This window comes from Balaenoptera musculus, chromosome 12 (assembly GCF_009873245.2).
Source record: "Balaenoptera musculus isolate JJ_BM4_2016_0621 chromosome 12, mBalMus1.pri.v3, whole genome shotgun sequence".
NCBI lineage: Eukaryota > Metazoa > Chordata > Mammalia > Artiodactyla > Balaenopteridae > Balaenoptera > Balaenoptera musculus.
In genome coordinates this window covers 48,538,955-48,559,635 of record NC_045796.1, presented here as the reverse complement: position 1 = coordinate 48,559,635, position 20,681 = coordinate 48,538,955, and the positions used below count along the sequence as shown (strand labels likewise).

The 20,681-nt window shown below is 38.5% G+C and overlaps 1 protein-coding gene across 1 annotated transcript in view; it reads right to left on the bottom strand.

The window, feature by feature from the left end:
• LAMA4 (laminin subunit alpha 4) overlaps positions 1–20,681 on the bottom strand; it is a 148,189-nt gene that overhangs the window by 108,020 nt on the left and 19,488 nt on the right. Inside the window, 1 exon segment of the mRNA XM_036871934.1 lies at positions 560–661. Coding sequence (XP_036727829.1) covers positions 560–661 — 102 coding nt within the window.

The following is a 20,681-nucleotide window of genomic DNA, read 5'->3' as shown; positions in this document are numbered from 1 at the left end:
AGGAAAAAAAAAATTCTTTGGGGGCTTGATTACAGAGTTACAAAGATCATAATGCCAAAGCTTTCATTTTTATTAGCTATTTGGTTTAAACTTTTTTTTTTTTTTTTTTGTTAAACAAATTTTGATCTATAGACCTGACTATCTTAAGTTGTAAAATAGGCTATGAAACAACTGTTTTATTCCCCTGGTCTATGTGGAGTGAAGCCAAACATATGGCAAACTGTACTATTACAGAGGAATTTGGATGGATGATTTCCTCCTCTGTGTATTATTTTCAAGCCCATCACCAATGGCCGTTAGCAGGAAACCAGCTGCCGAGGGTGGTGGGGCAGTTACTGCTAGGGACACACGCACATTCAGACATACACCTTGGTGACCACTTACAGTCATACGCAGTTTATATATGAGGTGTTTTACAGGAAAAGTGAAGGGTAAAAGGAAAGCCTGATTAGCAGTTTGCTCCTAGGTAGCTCAAACATCCAGGAAGAATATTTTATCCCCACCCAAGATGCAAAGGCTCACTGCAATATGTGAGAAGTGATAGATGACCCCGACTTACCACACAGAGTCCAGAGCCATCCAAGCACTCGTTGGAATTACCATTACAGTCACAGGGCAAACATTCTCCCGACTGGGCAAAAAAGAATCCGGCGTCGCATTTCTGAAACAGACACAACAAAAGCATCTTCATGAACGAAAAGATCAATTCTGGCCATCATTTTCTGAGAGGAGTAAGAGGAGATGATTGGTAAATGATCTAAATATTTCTTTACAGAACATACTAACATGAACTATTTATACTACCATTCAATGATGTATATCCAATTTTCTTTATGTATCTTTTCTACCTCTTTTTTCATTTCTTTTCTTTGGGGGGCGGGGGGAGCCTGGGGGCGGGGGTTCCTGCCGAGGTTGGCCGAGCAGCCACGGCCGGACACCACGAGAACAAATGGTGTCCAATTCTCGCGATGCGTAGCCGTTCTCGCAGCAGGAGCTCGTCTCTTCCTCTCCTGCGCCGCGGGGACGCCTGTCACTTCTCGGCAGAACAGGAGCACCTTCAACACAGTCTACCACTGTGAGGAAGTATAAGAAGATTTTAGGTAACAGTGAAGGAGAAATTTTCTAATGTTTTCTTCCAATCCGAAACAAAACAAATCCAAACTATTTGGGTGAGGCACTGCATCACGCTCCCTATGAATAAAGACCTGTGGGTTCAGAAATTATTGGCTGTGGCAGAACAACTTAGAGATGTGTCTTTCATAAACGTGAGCTCTTAAAAAAATACGCTTTTCAGATCCTAAAATTTTAAAGGGAGGGGTAAGGAAGTTAATGAGTCCTTACACTTAGCAGGTCCTTCGTGGGCGCTCTTCCTATATTTCATTTGTCCTCGTAACTGCGAGAAACACATTGTTTTCCTTCGTTCCAGTGGTGAGATAATTCAACCCAGAGGTGTGGGTTGTGGTGATGTTAACCGATCTTGCATTTGCTGAATTGCCCTGCCCAAATGTCACTTGTGCTCAGGTTGAGAAACTTTGTGAGATTGTTCTTGGTTTATGCCATTGGGCTTATGGATATGTATTTTATGTTTCTTTGGAATGTTTCAATGCTGCAAGGCAGAAATGACCTCATAGGCCTGGAAGTCCACTCCTTGCCTATCAGACAGATTTACATCTAAAGAATTCCAGACAGATAAGAATCTGGGTTGTTTCCACAAACTTACAGAGAAGGAGGGTTCCCATCACACCCGCCATTGACTCGTAGTTTGTACTGTCTTGGCTACCAGGAAACTTTTCATTGTATCTGGCTGAGGTCCCTCTGACTGTTATGCAAACCCATTTCCTCTTGCTTTTTTCTCTGTAGAGAAAGAATCACTAGACACCATGCACAGTATAAAAACCCCATAGTCCTAAAACTAAAATGTAACATATTCCATTTGGAGGAAGTTTAATAGAGCATAATGTCATTTGCCTATGAAGAAAAGGCAAAGAAATTCTGTCTTTCTAAGTGAAGACAAAATAAGGCTGAGAAGGGACCAATTTATAATTTATAATGGAGACTTTGTAGTTGATGGTAAGCCTTTTTCTCAGTTTCCACTAGGGAACAAAAGAGAGGGAAAGGTGCTAATACTGCAGTAGGAAGCATTTAATTCACACCACCTAATTTCACATATTTCTAACTTATGTTTCAAAATACAAGAAATACATGTTTTCACTGTGATGCAGTACACGGAAAAAGGAATTCACAGAAACAAGAGTAAGAAAAAAGACTCACAAAACAGTAATTAATCTTACTGTGTGTCATATACTTTAAACTTCTCTATTTTATTTTATCTTAAAATATATCCTGGTCCTAAGACATAACATTGATTTGATGCCTCATGAATGTGTTGCATCCTGCATTTTGACATTAGGAGGCTTTTAATTATAAAAGGAATGGATAACAGTAGTGAGGGCCTTAGTAATAGTTATCTCAGGACCCTCCATACCAGTGGTTTCTGAGTTCTCTAACTGACCAAGTTACAGACATCTGACTGGGGGAGTTTCTGATTCAATAGTTCTGATGGTGAAGCCAAAGAATCTACATTTTTTTTTTTATAAAATAAATTTTGTACTTTAAAAATTATTTATTTTAATTAATTCTTCCTCCCAGCCTTATTGAGATATAACTGACATATAACGTTGTATAAGTTTAAGGTGTACAACATGCTGATTTGATATACGTATGTATTGCAAAATGATTACCACCACAGCATTAACTAACAACTCCATCATGTCACATAACTACCATTTCTTTTTTGTGGTGAGAACATGTAAGATTTACTCTCTTAGCAACTCTCAAGTGTATAATACAGTATTATTAACTATAATCAAGGTGCTGTACATTAGATAACCAGAATTTGTTAATCTTTTAACTGGAAGTTTGTACCCTTTGACCAACCTCTCCCCGTTTCCCTGTCTCCCCTCCCAGCCCCTGTAACCGCCCTTCTGGTCTCTGTTTCTATGAGTTCCAAGGAGTGGGGCAGAGATTGGAGGTGTATTTGGAAGAGAAAAGCACACTGGTGGTGGCAGGGAGTCTGGTAGAGATGCCTGGAAACAGTACATGAAAAGACCCACTTGTACCATCAACTATAGTAAGGACCTTCCTCTGGCCCAAGGAATCAAATTTCTGAAAGGGTGTTTTGAAATTGATAGTAGTGCAAGTCTTTTAGGCATTCTCGCAGCTCTTTCTTCTGAAGAAGACAAAGAAAATTAAGATTTGCCCTGAATAAATGCATCATTGTGAATATGACAGTGGCTAATCTCTTATTAGCCTGAGGCCCTGACTAAATTAAGAGACTCATTTTTAAAAAACAAAAATAAAATTATCACAACATAGGAAAAAAAAAACACCAAAAAAATTGGAAGATTTTGTATTTTAGAAGAGTTTTAGGTTTACTGAAAAATTTTGAGGGATCTGTATTTTTAAAAAGCCCCATGAAGATTTCAGTGTGAGACTAGGTTTGGAAGGATTGCTTCAAAGCACCTGTCACAGTACCTTGCTCAATGAACTTGTGATTGTGATTTGAATGGTTTGGACCAGGACAGGACATCTGAGGTATATGTGCTGTTGGAAACCAGTGGTTTATCCTGCTAACCTGCTCACCGCTCTCTGCTGGGGCTGGATTGGGTCTCCAGTGTTCCTCAACACAATCCAGGCAGCCACTGCCTTGACTAGACTGTGTACAAGATGAAATCTTTGTTATGCCAAGTTTAGGAGGAGACTTCACTCTGAGAATCTGTCATTATCCACTTATCCACCCACCAGACGAAGGTTCTGACCTTGTGTGAAGGATGATTTGGCTCAGGTCTCGTACTGTGGGAGATGGGAAGAGAAGGGAGGCAGGGACAGGGTTGTGTGGAATAGTCACTTGGTCCCCTGCCAAGAGGACAAGGAGGGTTGGAAGCCTGGCCAACTCCTTTCTTGCTGAGTTTTGTACACTTGAAAGGATTGTAATTTCTAACTCATCTATCCAGAGAGGAGGCACCATTTTAAAATTCACATAAAGGCACCATATGGAATAATGGAAGCCCTGGGTATGGGGAGCTTCTGATGTCATTACTAGAGCCCATGCACTGGATACCTTGGACCTTGCGTTGTAGAACTTTAGAGGATTCCTTGAAACAGTAAATTGTTAAGTTGTTCAAGAGAAGCTTGAGTATCCTCAGGAAGATCTGTTTAAGGTTGTTTCTTTTATGTAAAAACATGTCATCATTTTTTTTCCCAGAAAGTTCTGTTAAGTTTTACTGAATCTCTTCTTGAAATTCTATAGGAACTGGCAAAATTGACCTTTGTCGTAATATTAAAAGGTAGATATTTTCAAGAATGAAAGTGTGGCTATTTTTTAGTTTTGCTCTTGGTTAACAATCTTTTCTCTAAGTAATTCTAAGACCTGTGCTATTTAGAGGCCTGTGAAAGCAGAATAGTCTTCTCACAAGGAGAATAATATCTGTCTGCTTTCTTTGGAAATATTCTCCAGAATTTACTAAACAAAGATGTGTTTATGTATTATATATGTGTGTGTGTAAGCAAGAGAAGTCTTACAATCAATTTTTAGATGCCACCCTGTACCCTCTTGCCCACATAAGATTGACCTACAGCGGACAACTGTATAAACACGTGGGTGGGTGATTTAGAGAGCACCCAGGGAGATTTGTATCTTCTGGGATGGTGCCACAACCTTTAAAAAATTGTTAATAATAACAAGGATAATAATGACAATAATGATGATGATGATAACGATAATATGGTTACCATTTACTGAGAGCCTGTGTATCAAGTATTGTGATAAGTACTTTATCCATGTTATGGTATTTGCTCTTCACAGCAACTCTGGGAATTAGGTATAAATACCTGCATTTTAGAAATGAACAAACTGAGAGTCAGAGAAGATTAGAAATGTATCCAATGTCACATAGGTTTATAAGAGGTTCGGACTGATCCAAATCTTCTTGTTTCTCTACTATACCATGCTGCCCCTTGTAAGTAAATAAATAAATAAAATTTAAAATTTTATTTAATTTACATTTTAATTAATTGAACATAAATATTTATCATGCTAAGTCACTGCGTTGGTCATGTTGTATAGGTCTTGCATTTTTACCCCACCATAGCTCTATGAGGTAAGTTCTGTTACCTTCGTTTTGCAGATGCGGTCTGTGTGGCTTACAGGAATTGTTATTCAGGCCAAGTAACACAGATAAGAAATGGTGGACCCAGAAATTAGATTCTTTGTTTGACTCCCGCATTTGAGCTCTTAACCTGCTGGTGTACCATTAATATATATTAACCAAACCCTTCTTGTTGGGCATTTAGGTTATTTCCAATTTTTTGCTGTTATAAACAATCCAGAGCAGGCTGAAATGAATAAAAAATGTAAAATCTCTCCTTTAAGCCCCAGAAAAAATTCTTTAAAAATAGATACATGCTTAAAAATATATACAATCACTAATATATAAAAACCATTGAATGGGAATATTTACTTTTTAAACAACTTATTTTAGCCACATTGTCATTTTGCTTTACACTAAATCACTTATAGACTTTTTACAGCTCTCTATTCTTAAACCACTCTGTTACTACAGCTTGCCTCCTGCTCTGACACTGAGATTGGATTAATCAATAATATTTACTTCTGCCTTTGAAGAATAAGAGTTAAAATTGCCATTTGCTTACTTTGTTATGATTAGTGTGATGTCTGGCTTGGAGTAAAAATCAGTATATGTTTACTTGACTAATTTTATATTTATAGAAATCAGAATTAGATAGAACTTAGGAGGAAATTAGTATGGTGTATCCATGTGCCACTTATATTTAAAGGAACTGGAAATGACAGTGTATATATATGTTGATATCCTTGAAGAAGGCATTATTTCTAGAGGTTCATCGTATAATCACAATGTTAATTATTTCACTAGATGTAATTATAATTAAGGATGTTTCTTAACAAAAAGGATAACATTTATACAGCTGATTGATCATTTTTGTCCTCATTCAAAGAAGTCTCCTTGAAAACACTAGACTTAAACCAACAATACTGTCATCATACAGAACATGCTTTGAATTTTCTTAAAAATTCTTAAATTGTGTTCTTTTGAAGTATAGTCCAGTCTGCATCCTTCGGGTGTGGCAAACTTCTAAAAATCTCTTGTAGTTATCAAATAAAGTGAGTACCAAGCAAAGTAATATTAAGTTAAAAACTCATAAAAATCTCACTGTGTTTTCCAAATATTGTCACAGAGGAGCCAATTAATTGGCCACAAGCCACTATTTTCACATAGATAGTGAATCTCTAAGACCTTCAGAATTTCTGTTGAAAAGCCCAATTGACTAAACAATTTAAATGCTCTAATAGCATTCTTTAGGAATTTGAGGTCTCCAATCACCCGTTAAAATAAACTAACAATAGCAAAAATTGACCAGATTTAGGAGGGGCCTGAAGTTGTCATCTGAGGGTGTGAGACACATCTTGAGATCTCTGAGTAGGTACTTGATGTCCCAGAGAGAAACAGACTCTAATCTCCAGTTCCAACAAAAATAATGAATTAATTATAATAAAATTCCATTATAGAGAGCACATGCCACAGCCCTGTGCCTATTCTAATAGGATTTGACCTAAAATTGGAATAGATATTTGCATTGTGTCTTCAACCAAGGATCTACAAACATTTTACAAATATTGACTCATCTTGCTTTCTGAATTAGACTTGTAAAATTTTGATCCATCAACTTTTGCTTTAATTTACTAAGGCTTAATGTGGAAAGCTTTAAAAAAAACCTCTCTGAATTCATTCACTTGTATCCACAGTCATTGCTACCTTCCAAATTAGTATTCTTCAAATTTAACAGCCCACATTCAATTATCTTTCTGCTTAGGTTTTTGTATGGGTATAATCAGTCCAGTTTTCTCTTGTTTCCAGGCAACAATGATTTCAGCTCCAGTTTTAGTTTTAGTGAATTCCATTTTTTGTTTTAGTGTATTAGTCACCTTAAAATTTAGTCACCTTAAGATTGAATGTTATGCTCACTTAGGAGCTAAAGCTTTGTGCCTTTACTCAGAGTCTCTGGATCTTACACAATGCTGACTTCCATCTGCTTAAAACTTGGGCAGAATTAAGAATCGGATAGTATTCAGGGACCTTCTAATAGGAACCAATTGTTCAATTTAATGTATTTAAAAATAGCAATGTAGCCTTTGCTGAGGAGGAGTGACTTCTAAGAACATATGAATTTATTACATGGGTAGGCATTTCACAGGCTATTTTTTTCTGTGTCTATAAAAATAAAAGATAAAGTATGTGACATGGAAAGCAGTCCCGAATTAAGCTATTGATAACTTTGCCTCTGTATTTTTTCTGGTAGGACTTAACATGTTTTGATTGTTCATATACAAAACTATAATGGAAGTGCCAAAATAAGTTAAAACGCATTATGCAGTGGGTTACAGTTAGCAAGTTGCCTTCTTGATTGACTTTACTTGAATATAGAGAAAATTACCCATGTACCCTCCCTTGCGTCTCTTTAAGCTCTTGTTTGCGTAATTGAAATTCCCCACATTTCAATAGGCGAAGTTAATTTTTAGATTTTGACAGTGATTTCACCATAGCTTGATTAGGAAAGTGGTTTCAACATTCCTCAGGGGTTTATCCAGTTCAGAGATATTTTTTCTTAGGATTGGCATAAATAAAGCTGGTGTATCAGCTGAACACAAACTATGGTACTGGTTTCTCCTAGTTGGCTCTTAGAGCTACCTTTGTGCTTATTGCTTGGGAGCTCTGTCTGCCATTCCGTGGCAAACTTGCAAAACACTCCAGCCCTCAATTTAATCACCACATGAATTAGAGACAATGATTTAGGTCCCGAGGAATTCTGAGGAGCACAGCACTGCTGTCTTGTCCACAATTAAGCCAGGTCCTTTAATTTTGTAGAGTGGAGAGATAGTTATCATGGCATTTACTTTACATTTATGTGGCTATTCCTCAGCACTCTTTATGGGTCTTTTGGGTATTCTCTTGGGCGTGGAAACCAGTGCTCCACTCAAAGGTCTCAGATAACTGTTCTCAAGCCCTGCACTTGATCAAATGCTTATTTGGACTTTTAGATACCAACAGACTCAGGCTGTGATGAAGTACTTACCACACTTGCTAATAAATAGCTCTCTTTAGTTGTAAAACTAAAAGGATCAAACAAGAAAAGTTTAGAGCCCTAAAGCCATAAAGATTTTCCTTTTGAAGTGTTGGATTGGAGGATGATTATGTTCATTAATACTGATGAAAATTTCTTTAATTTTCTCCTTGAAAAGTTATTTAAAACACTTTATAAGTTGCTCATTTATAGTAGTGATTGCCACTTATAAAACATAATGGGGCTTTAGCAGTGCCTTTTTTCCTTCGATTTTTCTTAAAAAAAGAAATCTGCTAACATCTGGCTTTTTGCTCCGGGTCCTCCTCACATTGCCTCATGTAACTGGCTTGTGCTTTTCACTTCTCGCCTTCCAGGCTGTGGTTACACAACATAGCCTCTGCCAGATTTTTTTTTATATCTGAAAACTGACTCAGTTTTATTTAATTTACTGGGGCAAATGCCATGGACACATTTCCAAGAAAGGAAGAGATGCGGACCACAAGGGCTAGCCTTAAGAGCAAGGAGAGAGGAATGACTTCAGAGTTACAAGGTTTAGGGGATTTTGATATGACTCCTTAACCGCTTAGTAGGAATCAGTGTTGTGAGATGACAGGCATCTCTGTCCTCTTCAACTGGTTTTTGTGAATAATAATAGCGAATATTTATTGACAGACACCAGGCCCTGAGCTAAGTGCTCTTTATATTCTGATTTGATCATTACCATTTAATAGCCCACAGGATTGCAAATGTCTGCCTAAATTACCATTACTTTTTACAGGAAATTGGGAAGTTTAATTGTCTATAAACTGACTATGGGTTCTGTTCAGTATGCCCAGGGAAGGCAGCAGTGCTTCCTTAGGCGAGTTCTCTGGTTGGGGTATTCTGTCAGTTTCCATTGCTAGTAGATGTACCTGTTTCTGTCTTGAGATGCCCTGTGTACTTCATTGCTACCTTCACACTGGACCATTCAGGATGCAAAGCAAAATGTGACTAGCAGTACCTGTCATTCTTTATGCTCTTCCTTGTGGGTCTATGCATCACTGAAGAAATGCTATGGTGAATTAGTAGGAAAGGAGAAATGCATCCCAAATCTCTACTCTACCCATTTATTCTCAGGAGATAATCTTTCCACTTTTGATGAGAAAGTGGAGGTCATTGGGTGGAAAATCTCATACTATCTACCTCTCTTCTCTTTCTCAAAATTCGTCTTTATCTTGACTCATCCTAATGTCCTCTGCCCACCTCAGAGGAGGTAGTGCTTCTCTGGTTGTTAGGAAAGACTAGCCCTCTATCCGTGCTCTGGGGCTTACACACCTGTGGCCAGCAGGCTCTGTCCCATCACCTAGCCTCCCTCCCTCACATGCCACCCATCTCTTTGCACCCACAGGGATGAGGAGAAGCAGAGTACAGTTAAGCGCTGGGTCTTGTGTTGGATGAGCCCTGACTTCTTCCCCCAGGTTCAGATTCTAAGAACACCTTCCTTCAGCTCTGCCTCTTCTTCATTTTCCTCCGTTCTTGCCCAGCCAGGCTTGGTGAGTGAGAACTCAGTCACACTGGCTCTGCTTCCTTCATGCCAACCTATGCCTCTATCCATCATCCAGTTTCTGTCTCCATGGTGCCACTGAAACTGCCCTGACAAAGCTGTTGGGTGATGTCTTTGTGGCTTTGCTTTTCCAATGTTACTTGTTCTTATTCCAGTACTTAATATTTTTGAAATTCCCTCCTTGAAATTCTCTCTTCTCTCTGCAGGACAACTTCCACTTTAGGTTTTTCTCCTGCCTCTTTTTCTCAGTATCTGTGGGGGAAGCATTTGGGGGGAAGGAAGGTAGGTTGTTCCTCTTCCTCTGCTGCCCCTGCATTGTAGGTGTTCCCCAAGATAACCTCTGTATCCCTCTTTTCTATCAACACACTCTTGCTGGATGAGGTCAACCTCTGCCACAGTTTCAGCCTCCATTTATATTCTGGTAACTCCCCAAACTCTCTATATAACCCTGATCTCACTCTTTTAGTCCACACTCTTGTTTCCAAGTACTTGTTAGACAAGTCCTTCTCCAGCTCTGTAGGCACATGGAGTTAAATGTGTCCCACACTGACCTTATTATATTCTCTCCCCAATCTGTTTTTCTCCTTATATCTCAGTTAATGATAAAGATTATAGAACATAAAGGGAAAAAGTAATGGATTAATGCTTTTAAATCACATGAATGTATTTTGCATTAATGTAGTTTTTGGAAATGCTTCCAAAAGAGTGAACTCTGCAAGGATCAGAGAATCGTTTGCATATAGAATGACAAAGTTTAAGAACTCACGTTTTATCTCTTCCTTTTTACAAGCACTTTGCTATCATTGTTTATTTCAAATGTATGGTTTAAATGGAGGTAAATGAAGTATCACAGAGGTTAGAGTCTCAAGTTAGAAACGACCTTACACAATTCTGATCTGTTATAAATTTACTCTCTAAATGAATATCTCTATCTATGTGGACGGTAGGACTGGATGTTCTCCAAATTAATTTCTGTGTAGAATACCATGTTTATCAAGGTTAAGTAACTGGAATGTGCTAAGTTGAAGCTTATGTGTTTGTTATATTATTAAAACTCAACAGTTACCACAGCGACTGCTTAGAACTTAGACAACAAAAGATTTCTCAGGGAGGAGAATTTTGTCATGGACATTATTTAGAATTGCTGGCACACAGTGCTAATAAAAAGCAGACTGTGGTTTAGTAAGTTTTATTATTGTTTTAAAATTCTCTGTACACAATGCACCCCTTATTGCCTCCACCTGAGTGAGACTGATCCCACCTCCTATCACCCTTTGTATACTGTTGCCTCATAGAGTTTGCACTATTCCTCTGAGATATTTACCAAGATGACTCTTCCTCCTTGTTCCTAATACCACTGTTTAGGTCAGAATCTTGGCGTTTCTCTCCTGGATTATCATAATTACATTTACTCTACTCTCTTGGTCACCAGGCTTTCTCCCTTCCGGTCCATTCTTTATTACCAGAATTAATTTTTAAAAACCTTATCATACTGCTTTTCTGCTTCAGACCTCCCAGTGGCTCTTCATTCATTGCATACATGAGTAAGTAAAATTCCTTAGCATGACATACAAGGCTCCTATTTCACAGTAAAATCCTAACTATCTCTTCAGGTTCAACCTTGGCTCCCTCTGCTCTAATTAAACTACATGTTTCCCTCCTCCCCCAACATACCATTCTCTTGACCAGCTTGACTTTGCATGTGCTGTGCAAAGGGTCTTGGGGTGCCTTTCCCTCACCATCACCTATGAATCCTTTCCTCAGTCTCAGACTCAGTTGCTCTTCCTCTGCATTCACGTGGCACTCTGCGCACACCTCATTAGAGCACATGGAACATGCTATTGCAAGTTTTAATCTACACTCCAGCCTCCCTGAAATCACTGTGAGCTCCTTGAGAACAGGGAGTGTCTTATTCAACTTTGTATCCTTATCACTTATCAGAGTGATTAACAAATAGCAAGTAGGTGCTGAAAATATGTTAGTTGAAAAAATGGATTTGAACCTGGAAAGAACGAACCAAGAGAGGGAAAATCATGTAAAAACTTTGGAGAGAAATTTGGCAAATCTCACAAGTGAAGATCTCCAATCATGAATGATCTTTAAAAAATAATATTAAGGAAAAAAGCAAGCTGCAGTATAGAAACAGTATGATATTTATATTGTATTTTAAAACATGCAAAATAATTTTGTGTTATACACTGTGTAGGGCTGCATGCATATAAAGAAAAGTAAAAGAAATAAATGGGAACCTAAGAAATCAGGCAATTTAAGGGTAAAGGAGAGGAATGAGATTGAGGATATATGGGCTTAACTATATTGGCAATATTTTATTTCTTAAGATACATGGAGGGGATACAAATGCTCATGAGAAAGAAAGAAAAGAAAAGAAAGAAAGAAAGTAAAAGAAAGAAAGAAAGGAAGAGAAAGAAAGAAAGGAAGAAAGGGAAGGGAGAAAGAGAGAAAGAGAGAAAAAGAAAAGGAAGAAAGGAAGAAAGAAAGAAAAAGAAAGAAAAAAAGAGAGGAAGGAAGGAGGGGAGGGGAGGGAGGAAGGAAGGAAAGAAAGAAAGACAAAAGATCCCACTTAGGTTGGCTGGCTATTGGATTTCCATGTCTAGACCTGGTAAGGTCTCTAAAACATCATCTCTAGGAAGTGACTAATGTGGTCATGACAATAGATTCAGCTGCTTGTGTATAATTTCCCTAACTTCCTTGTTATTCATTTTATGAACCATTATCATTACACACAGTTAAAAAAAATAAGCAGAGGAACATTCCTTACTTAATTTGTTCTTCCTTTGTTTTTCATCATACAGCTAGTAGCTACCTCATCCCATGTGGAAGCCTTTCACGTGTCTGTATACTTCTCAGTTAAAACATACACCAGCTTTTAGGTTCTTCTAAAATGTTCAAATGACTGCTTAATTTGATTTCCACTAGTTAATTTATTCTATCAGTAAAGCTACATGTCCTAGGCTACCTGTGCAATCTGGAGGACTTTTAGGGTGCTTATTTATTCTAGTTGGGGCTTACTAATTTAAGGCAGAGGTAAAAGAGTCTCAAAATAGTGCACAATACTCCCATTTTCCAATGACTGAGAAACTAAAATGTTAAAATCCATGTGAGATGGTTTACAGGCTAGTTTTCTGTTCTAAGAGGGGAGTTGGAGTCCAAACTCAGACTCCTGCCTCCTCAGGGACCAAGACAGCCAATAGTGGGAACCCCAAGCATCTCTGGCTTTAAACTGGCAGAACATGGCAGAGTGACCCACAAACTCGGCTAAAGGTTGCCCTCTCCAGCTGGCCTGGAGCTGAAAAAGGGGAATGGAAAAAGACTGTGCAATGATTCAAACGAAATGAAGCTGACTTACGGAATTTAAGATTATGTTCTTATACTTGGTTAGTTTTTTGGGGGTATATTCTCTTTTCCATTATTCCTTTACATGAAACTAAAATAATTTGTAAATTACAACAGCTAATTACAGCAGGTACTTTTGGAAAGGGTTCCCCCACTAGAAAGGAAATGGAAAAAGCCATGAATTTTGAAAGAGGGCTTGTCATTGATTTAGTCAATCAGTCAGTCAGGGGCCCAGTAGGAAACAGAATTCACTTTAGAGGATTCAAGTGAAGAGAAAGAAGACACGAGAATGGATGGATGGTTTACAGACACGTGGGGAGGTTAATGCAGCAAGGAATAGAGAGGCCATGGGAACAGAGGCCTAGCACCCCTAGGGCCCAAGGAACAAAGAAAGCTCTTACTCTGGCCTCTTACAGAGAGGCCAGAGCTGTGAAGGAGATGCCCCCATTGGACCTGCAGGGGTGGGGAGTCACAGCTTCTGCCCAAGAGGCAATGGTGAGGCAGAGAGGGAGCAGGGCAGAACTGCCCCACCTCTCTACTCTCCTTTCTGACTCAGCAGGGGAGCCTGAGGGAGGAGTCTTCAGGGGTCTGCCTCTGGAGGCAGAGCAAGGTGGGTAGGCAGGCACAGCTAGGGTCTGGGGGGCATATAAGTGGGCAAGTGGAGAGTAAGCAACACACCCTCATTCCCAGGGGTGTGGCAGGAGAAGGTACTCAAGCAGCAATATGAAATAATTGACCTGCTAGCTCTTTATCTGGGGATGATTCAAATGGTCCGCATTTGAAGTAGATGTAGAAAATGACATCTGATTGACTTTCTCAGACAGTCCAGGCCAAGGCCGCTTTCAAATAATCAAATTGCCTTTACCAAATCTTTGAAGGCTCATTTAAAAATGTTAATTTACTAATTAGGATGGTTTTGAACACTGAAACAGAAGCAAAGTCAGCTTTTGTTAGAAAATCATTAAATGTGATACCAGAAATTACTGTGACTGTGTGGATTGAGCTAGAACTAGGCTAAAAGTTTAGGATTATTTATATCCAGTTATTTTGTTTTGGAAGTAGAGTTGATTTACAATGTTGTGTTTCTGATGTACAGCAAAGCGATTCAGCTATACATACACACACACACACATATATGTATGCTTTTTCATATTCTTTTCCATTATGGTTTACAGGGTATTAAATATAATTCCTTGTGCTATATAGTAGGACCTTGTTGTTTATCTATATCCAGCTGTTTTTTAATCACATCTTCCTTGCGGCCCCACTCCTCGCTTTGTTGGTGGAGAGCAGTGCATCTCCTTCATGTTTTTTGCCTCCTTAGAGAGCCCTGTTCTTCAGCCTTCCTGAGGCATAAGCCTCTGAAAACAGGCAAAACCATAACCACACCCATGATCTCCCCCAACATCCTGAACTCAGCTTTACGTTTCATATACATTTAATCAACTCTTGGGAGATAACAATTCTCTGTTGAAGTGGAAAGGTCTTTTTTAGCTGTAATCATCCTAAATATTAATTTGGGGGTTATAACAGATTTTTAAGTGGGTCCATTAGGGGCCACAGTCAGGAAAGAGCATGGATATAAGTGCTTCTTACAAGAAATATGTTTGGAGTAGCCAGTAATGGACTGAAAAGAGCTAGCAAATTGACTTCTATTCATCTGGAGGCTGAAGCTGCACCATCTAAAGATGGATTGCACTTCACGTATTTGGACTCTTCTTTCATAATTTATAACAATCTGGGAAAAGTGACATATTTCCCCTGTTCAGTTGATGGAGCATATTTTTAGGGAATCTAAATAGATAACGAGTTTGTATTCAAAGGTGGGATCCCTTTCAAGTATCAATTTTTATAGGTTTCTCAGTATAATTGCAGTCAGTTAATTGTTAAATCAAGAAGATTAAGAGCATTTCATAGGTAGGGGGAAATTTTCTTTTCGAATGTATTCTCTCTGTCCCTCTTTTTATCCCTTATTCTTCCAACAGCTTACAAATCCTCCCCCGCCCCCCGCCGCCCCCCACCCTGTAGCACATCTCTTTAGGTAATTTTTCTTTAGAATTTGCACCCCAAATTGTCAGAATATGTTGAAAATCTACTCTTTGGCATTTTAAGAAGTGCACACATGTATATCCATGTTCAAGTCCCCATCTGTCAACCATGTACCTGGCAGCCATTCAGTTTTGTACATATTTGTTGAGTGAATGAATCAATTTCTTCTCCATATATGCTTCCATTGAGGATACCCCCAGCTTCTAGACATCACTGTTTTATCTCCTATGTGCATTGATGTGGTGCACTACAGTCTGTTTCTTGCAGGAGCCATAATTCCCTATAGTTACATCCTCTGGGGACAACTGGGAGCAGTGGAAAGCATGAGGTCTTGATTCCAGTTCCAGTTCTACTACTGGGTAACCTGGCCTGGCTTATTTAATGCTAGGTCTCAGTTTCTCTTTCTGAAAAAAATGGGAGTGATCACCATATTATCTCTTAGAGTGGTTGTGAGTATCAACTAATACTGTGCGGTTAAAGTCCAATGGAAGGGTATAGAAGGGGTTCAGTAGCTAGTAGTTTCCTCCCTTCCTTTTGGACGTGTCTGTGCCAGGGTTATCTGTTTTAACTGGCAGCTTTTCAGTAAGCTGTAAGTCTTTCGTTATGGGACACAGCTCAGCAATGACCCCTGAAGTTACTGGTTCATTGTCTTTCTTCCTCAGAAGACCTAGCTCCCAGAGAACAGAATCTGGATTTGTCTGTCTTGTCGCTGTATCCTCAGTGCCTTGCACAGCAGGTGCTTAATGAATATGTAGTGAATGTATGGCACTATACATACATTGGTATTATAGAATCACAGGATTCCAGAGCTGCCAAGGATCTTAGTTGTTCCTTCATCTAACCTCGTATTTAAAGTTTGGAAAGCTGCAACCGAGAAAAGTAAGGGACTCATCTAAAGTCACGTACATAGAGCAAGTTAATGCCACCCTTAGTGCACCTTCCACTAAACCACACTTCTTGATGATGATGAAAAAAGGGATGTTAAGAATGGTGGGGGCTGTTCTGGGGCTGCAAACAGGCCCACACTGTCCACTTCTGCCTTTCCCAGGCTTATCTGGGATAAAAGTCAACTCTGCTCATGGTTATCAGATTTATCAAGAATCTCATTTCCAGTAGTACCATCGCCCTTATTTCACAGGTGAGTGCCATCATCATCCAAAGTTCTGACTACCACTCCCCAGGCATGAGGATGAGGGAGTGGGGTGGGATGGGATGGAGAAGTGGGGGCAGGTGAGGGGGAGAACACTTTTTAAATCTTGCTCAGGTTTGCTCTGTGTGGCTCAGCTGAGATAGGAAACCTTGTCCATTGGCCCTCTGTAATTACTAGATCTGGCATATGGCGATTATTTGTAATTTAAATATAATAATTTATAACTGGTGTTTCAATTTTTAGCAGTTTCTATTTAGTGCAGATAGAAATAGACTGTGAAGCAAATAATGTAATTACTCATTAGAGAAGTCAACTCTTGTTAGAAGCTGGTTGTATGACCTCCAGCTGCATCCCTGACACCTCCCTTGTTTCATTTGAGAGATCTGACAATGGGCCTTGGGAAAGGATGCCCCTTTGTGTAACATACACCAGCGGGTATGCAGGTGTTTCCCTTATGAATCAGAAGCAGATGTCTGGTTGGGCAGAATGTAGGACAGCTTGACCCACCTAACAGGAAAACTCTGACCTATAAATTGCACTAATAAAATACCATCACTACAGTTTTGACTGGGCCATGAAACTAACACCATCGCCCTTCAACACTGAGAGAGGCTAGATCCCACAGAGGGTTTGTGACTGGCTCAAAACTTAGGATTGTAAGTTGAACCTACACGCTGCCTTTGATATATTTTATAAGACAAATTTTATGAGGCAAATGACAGTGAGATCTTACCCCAAGTGTTCTTATTTGTAAAATGGGAGCAGTAGAATTCATTAAACTAACATTTTACATCTCTACAATGTGTCAAGCACCTAAAAGGCTCAGGAGAATGAATTTTCAGCCCACGACTGAAGTATTTCAGAGTGGTGGTCTGTTCAGGGTCTCTGATGACAGGGCCATTTTCAAACAGTTCAAGAATAAACAAATATATCAAACACCAACTGCTTACAGAAAGCAACGCAAATGAGTTACCATCCTGCCCATTCAGTTCCTCAATTTGGGGAGCTAATTAAAACAGAACAATAACAGAAAAACTTTTCCAACAAGTGGTAAATCTATACGAACAAAATTTTAACTACAATGTCATGAACTGTTCCTAAGTTCTGTTATTTTTAGAACATGAATGAGATTCAAAGTTGGTACAGAATTTCCATTCTTTTCATGTTATTTGGAATTGTTTCCTACAATTTTCCTCCCTAACTTCCCTCCCCTAAAATTTTATTTTGTGATTTTGGTAAAATACTATTTAATTTAAATCTTTATTTCATTCAGTTTTACATTGATAAATGGCATAAATAACCTGCACATTTTCCTTTTTGTAAAAATTTTGAAGGGTAGTTTCAGAATTACTTTACAACCTGATATTATCTCTTTATAGCTTTTAAATTTTGCCCCCAAATTACTGTTTTGATCCAGATAGTTACTGTGTTAAAGCATGTTTATAAAAGTGAAGGTAAAGTACACAAAGTGAAAAGAAAATGACTGCAAAGGAGATGGCAATGCCTCAAGTGCTATAGCTCTGTTCTCTGCACTGCTGTTTTAATGACAGCAAAATAATACACATTTATGAAAGGAAATGGATGAGGAAGGCTGAGAATGTTTGATTTAAAGTAATTTTGTTATCTGTAATTTGAGGGGGAAAAATTGTGCTGCTTTTAAAACAATACTTTAGTTACAGATGTTTCCAGACCCCTTCTCTGATCCAAGGAAACAAAATACCATTCAGCAACAAGCCCAGATTTAGAGATGGGGCTTGGTCCAATATAAACATTTCTTAGCTAGACCTTCTCCATGAAAGTGCATAGTCAATTTTTCCATATACAGTGGGAAAGACAAAGCTTTTAGCTTAAAAGGCATTCTCGCCCGTAGCACAGAGCTCCTGGAATGAACAGCCTAGGGATGTCATGGTTCATTATTGATGTCAAGCTGAATGCTGATTTGTTCATCAGAGGTATATGACAGGATTATGTCAGAATGGACACATGCCACAAACAGAAAACTCAGCACCGTTTTGGCTTTCAGTATTTGGTATGGTCATTTATTCATTCTGTCTCTCTGTTTCATGTAGCACTGTTTACCCAGGACCCAGTTTAGGGTGTGGCACAAAGCAGGCATTCAACAACAAATAAGGAATGCATGAACTATTTTCTTGAGCAACTATTATACTGAAGGCACTTGGCCAGTCAATTTGGGGAATCAGAAGATGAATCATGGACACTGCTGGCCTCCAGGAGTTTAGTGAGGGCATTTAAGGTGCATATGTAACTTACTATAATATATGGTAGAAAGTGCTAAGAATCATAGTATAGGAGAGGTACAGAGAAATGCTGAGAGAGTAAAGAGGAAGGGGAAATTACTTTTAACATGGAGGTGGGGGATGGATCAAGAATGGTTCTTCAGAGGAGGTGGCATTTTTGCACGGTTTTCTTAAAGGAGAAGGCTGAAGCCTAAAGGCTGGAAAACATAGGATGTTTTTTAGTCACTTCCCATAAGGCAGAGAGGGTCAAACTTATATTCCTTTTGTTGTTTTATTGCTCAAACTAGGCATCCTCCCTCCCGCCCCATAATCTACTTCAATAAAAGAGACCAGACGGACTGACTTTTTTTCTACTTTCTGTGATCTTCTTTGGAAGGATTAGTTTAATATCAGCAATTAAACTCATGTGACATCTTCAGCAACATTCTGGCTTACAGTATACTAACACGGAGATACCACTCTCTGTCCCCATATTGTAGATAATACTGGAGGCATGCCCAAATCCCTGAACTAAGTGTTAGGTATGCCTAGAAGCCTCATTAATTCTTTGTGGTCACCAGGATCCCATAAGGGACTATCATGTGGCTTAAAAGTTAGGAGTTTGGAATTGACAGTAATTTCCAAGTTATAATTTATGCATAGGGATAATGCCATTCAACTGTAAGAAGAGAATATTTTTTTATCCTCTTTCATTCTGCTAACGCATTTTACCCAAAGTGAGATGAGCAAAAGAATGGTAATAGGAATACTTGGTTGTGTGGCTCTCTCGATAGCTACAAGATTGAATTGACTGAGAATCTATCAATAATTAAAGCAAGAACCTGGTACACTTGGTTTTTAATACTCTATTGTCAATAGCCCAGTCACTGAACAGCTGAAATAGAGCAAAAATCTATCCTCATTTAAAGCTTCAACTGCTTTTTCAGTTTTTTCTCCTTTTTTAAAAAGGACTTAATTGATATTTATAGGACATTCCATCCAGAAACAACAGAATACACTTTCTTCTCAAGTGCTCTTGGAACATTATCCAGGATAGATCATATCTTGGGTCACAAATCAAGCCTTGGTAAATTTAAGAAAATTGAAATAGTGTCAAGTATCTTTTCCGACCACAATGCTATGAGACTAGATATCAATTACAGGAAAAAATCTGTAAAAAATACAAACACATGGAGGCTAAACAATACACTACTAAATAACCAAGAGATCACTAAAGAAATCAAAGAGGAAATTAAAAAATACCTAGAAACAAATGACAATGAAAACATCATGACCCAAAACCTATGGGATGCAGCAAAGGAGTTCTAAGAGGGAAGTTTATAGCAATACAATCCCACCTCAAGAAACAAGAAACATCTCAAATAAACAACCTAACCTTACACGTAAAGCAATTAGAGAAAGAAGAACAAAAAAACCCCCAAAGTTAGCAGAAGGAAAGAAATCATAAGGATCAGATCAGAAATAAATGAAAAAGAAATGAAGGAAACGATAGCAAAGATCAATAAAACTAAAAGCTGGTTCTTTGAGAAGATAAAGAAAATTGATAAACCATTAGCCAGACTCATCAAGAAAAAAAGGGAGAAGACTCAAATCAATAGAATTAGAAATGAAAAAGGAGAAGTAACAACTGACACTGTAGAAATACAAAGGATCATGAGAGATTACTGCAAGCAACTATATGCCAATAAAATGGACAACCTGGAAGAAATGGAAAAATTCTTAGGAAAGCACAACCTTCTGAGACTGAACCAGGAAGAAATAGAAAATATAAACAGACCAATCACAAGTAATGAAATTGAAACTGTGATTAAAAATCTTCCAACAAACAAAAGCCCAGGACCAGATGGCTTCACAGGCGAATTCTATCAAACATTTAGAGAAGAGCTAACACCTATCCTTCTCAAACTCTTTCAAAATATAGCATAGGGAGGAACACTTCCCAACTCATTCTACGAGGCCACCACCACCCTGATACCAAAACCAGACAAAGATGTCACAAAGAAAGAAAACTACAGGCCAATATCACTGATGAATATAGATACAAAAATCCTCAACAAAATACTAGCAAACAGAATCCAACAGCACATTAAAAGGATCATAAACCATGATCAAGTGGGGTTTATCCCAGGAATGCAAGGATTCTTCAATATATGCAAAGCAATCAATG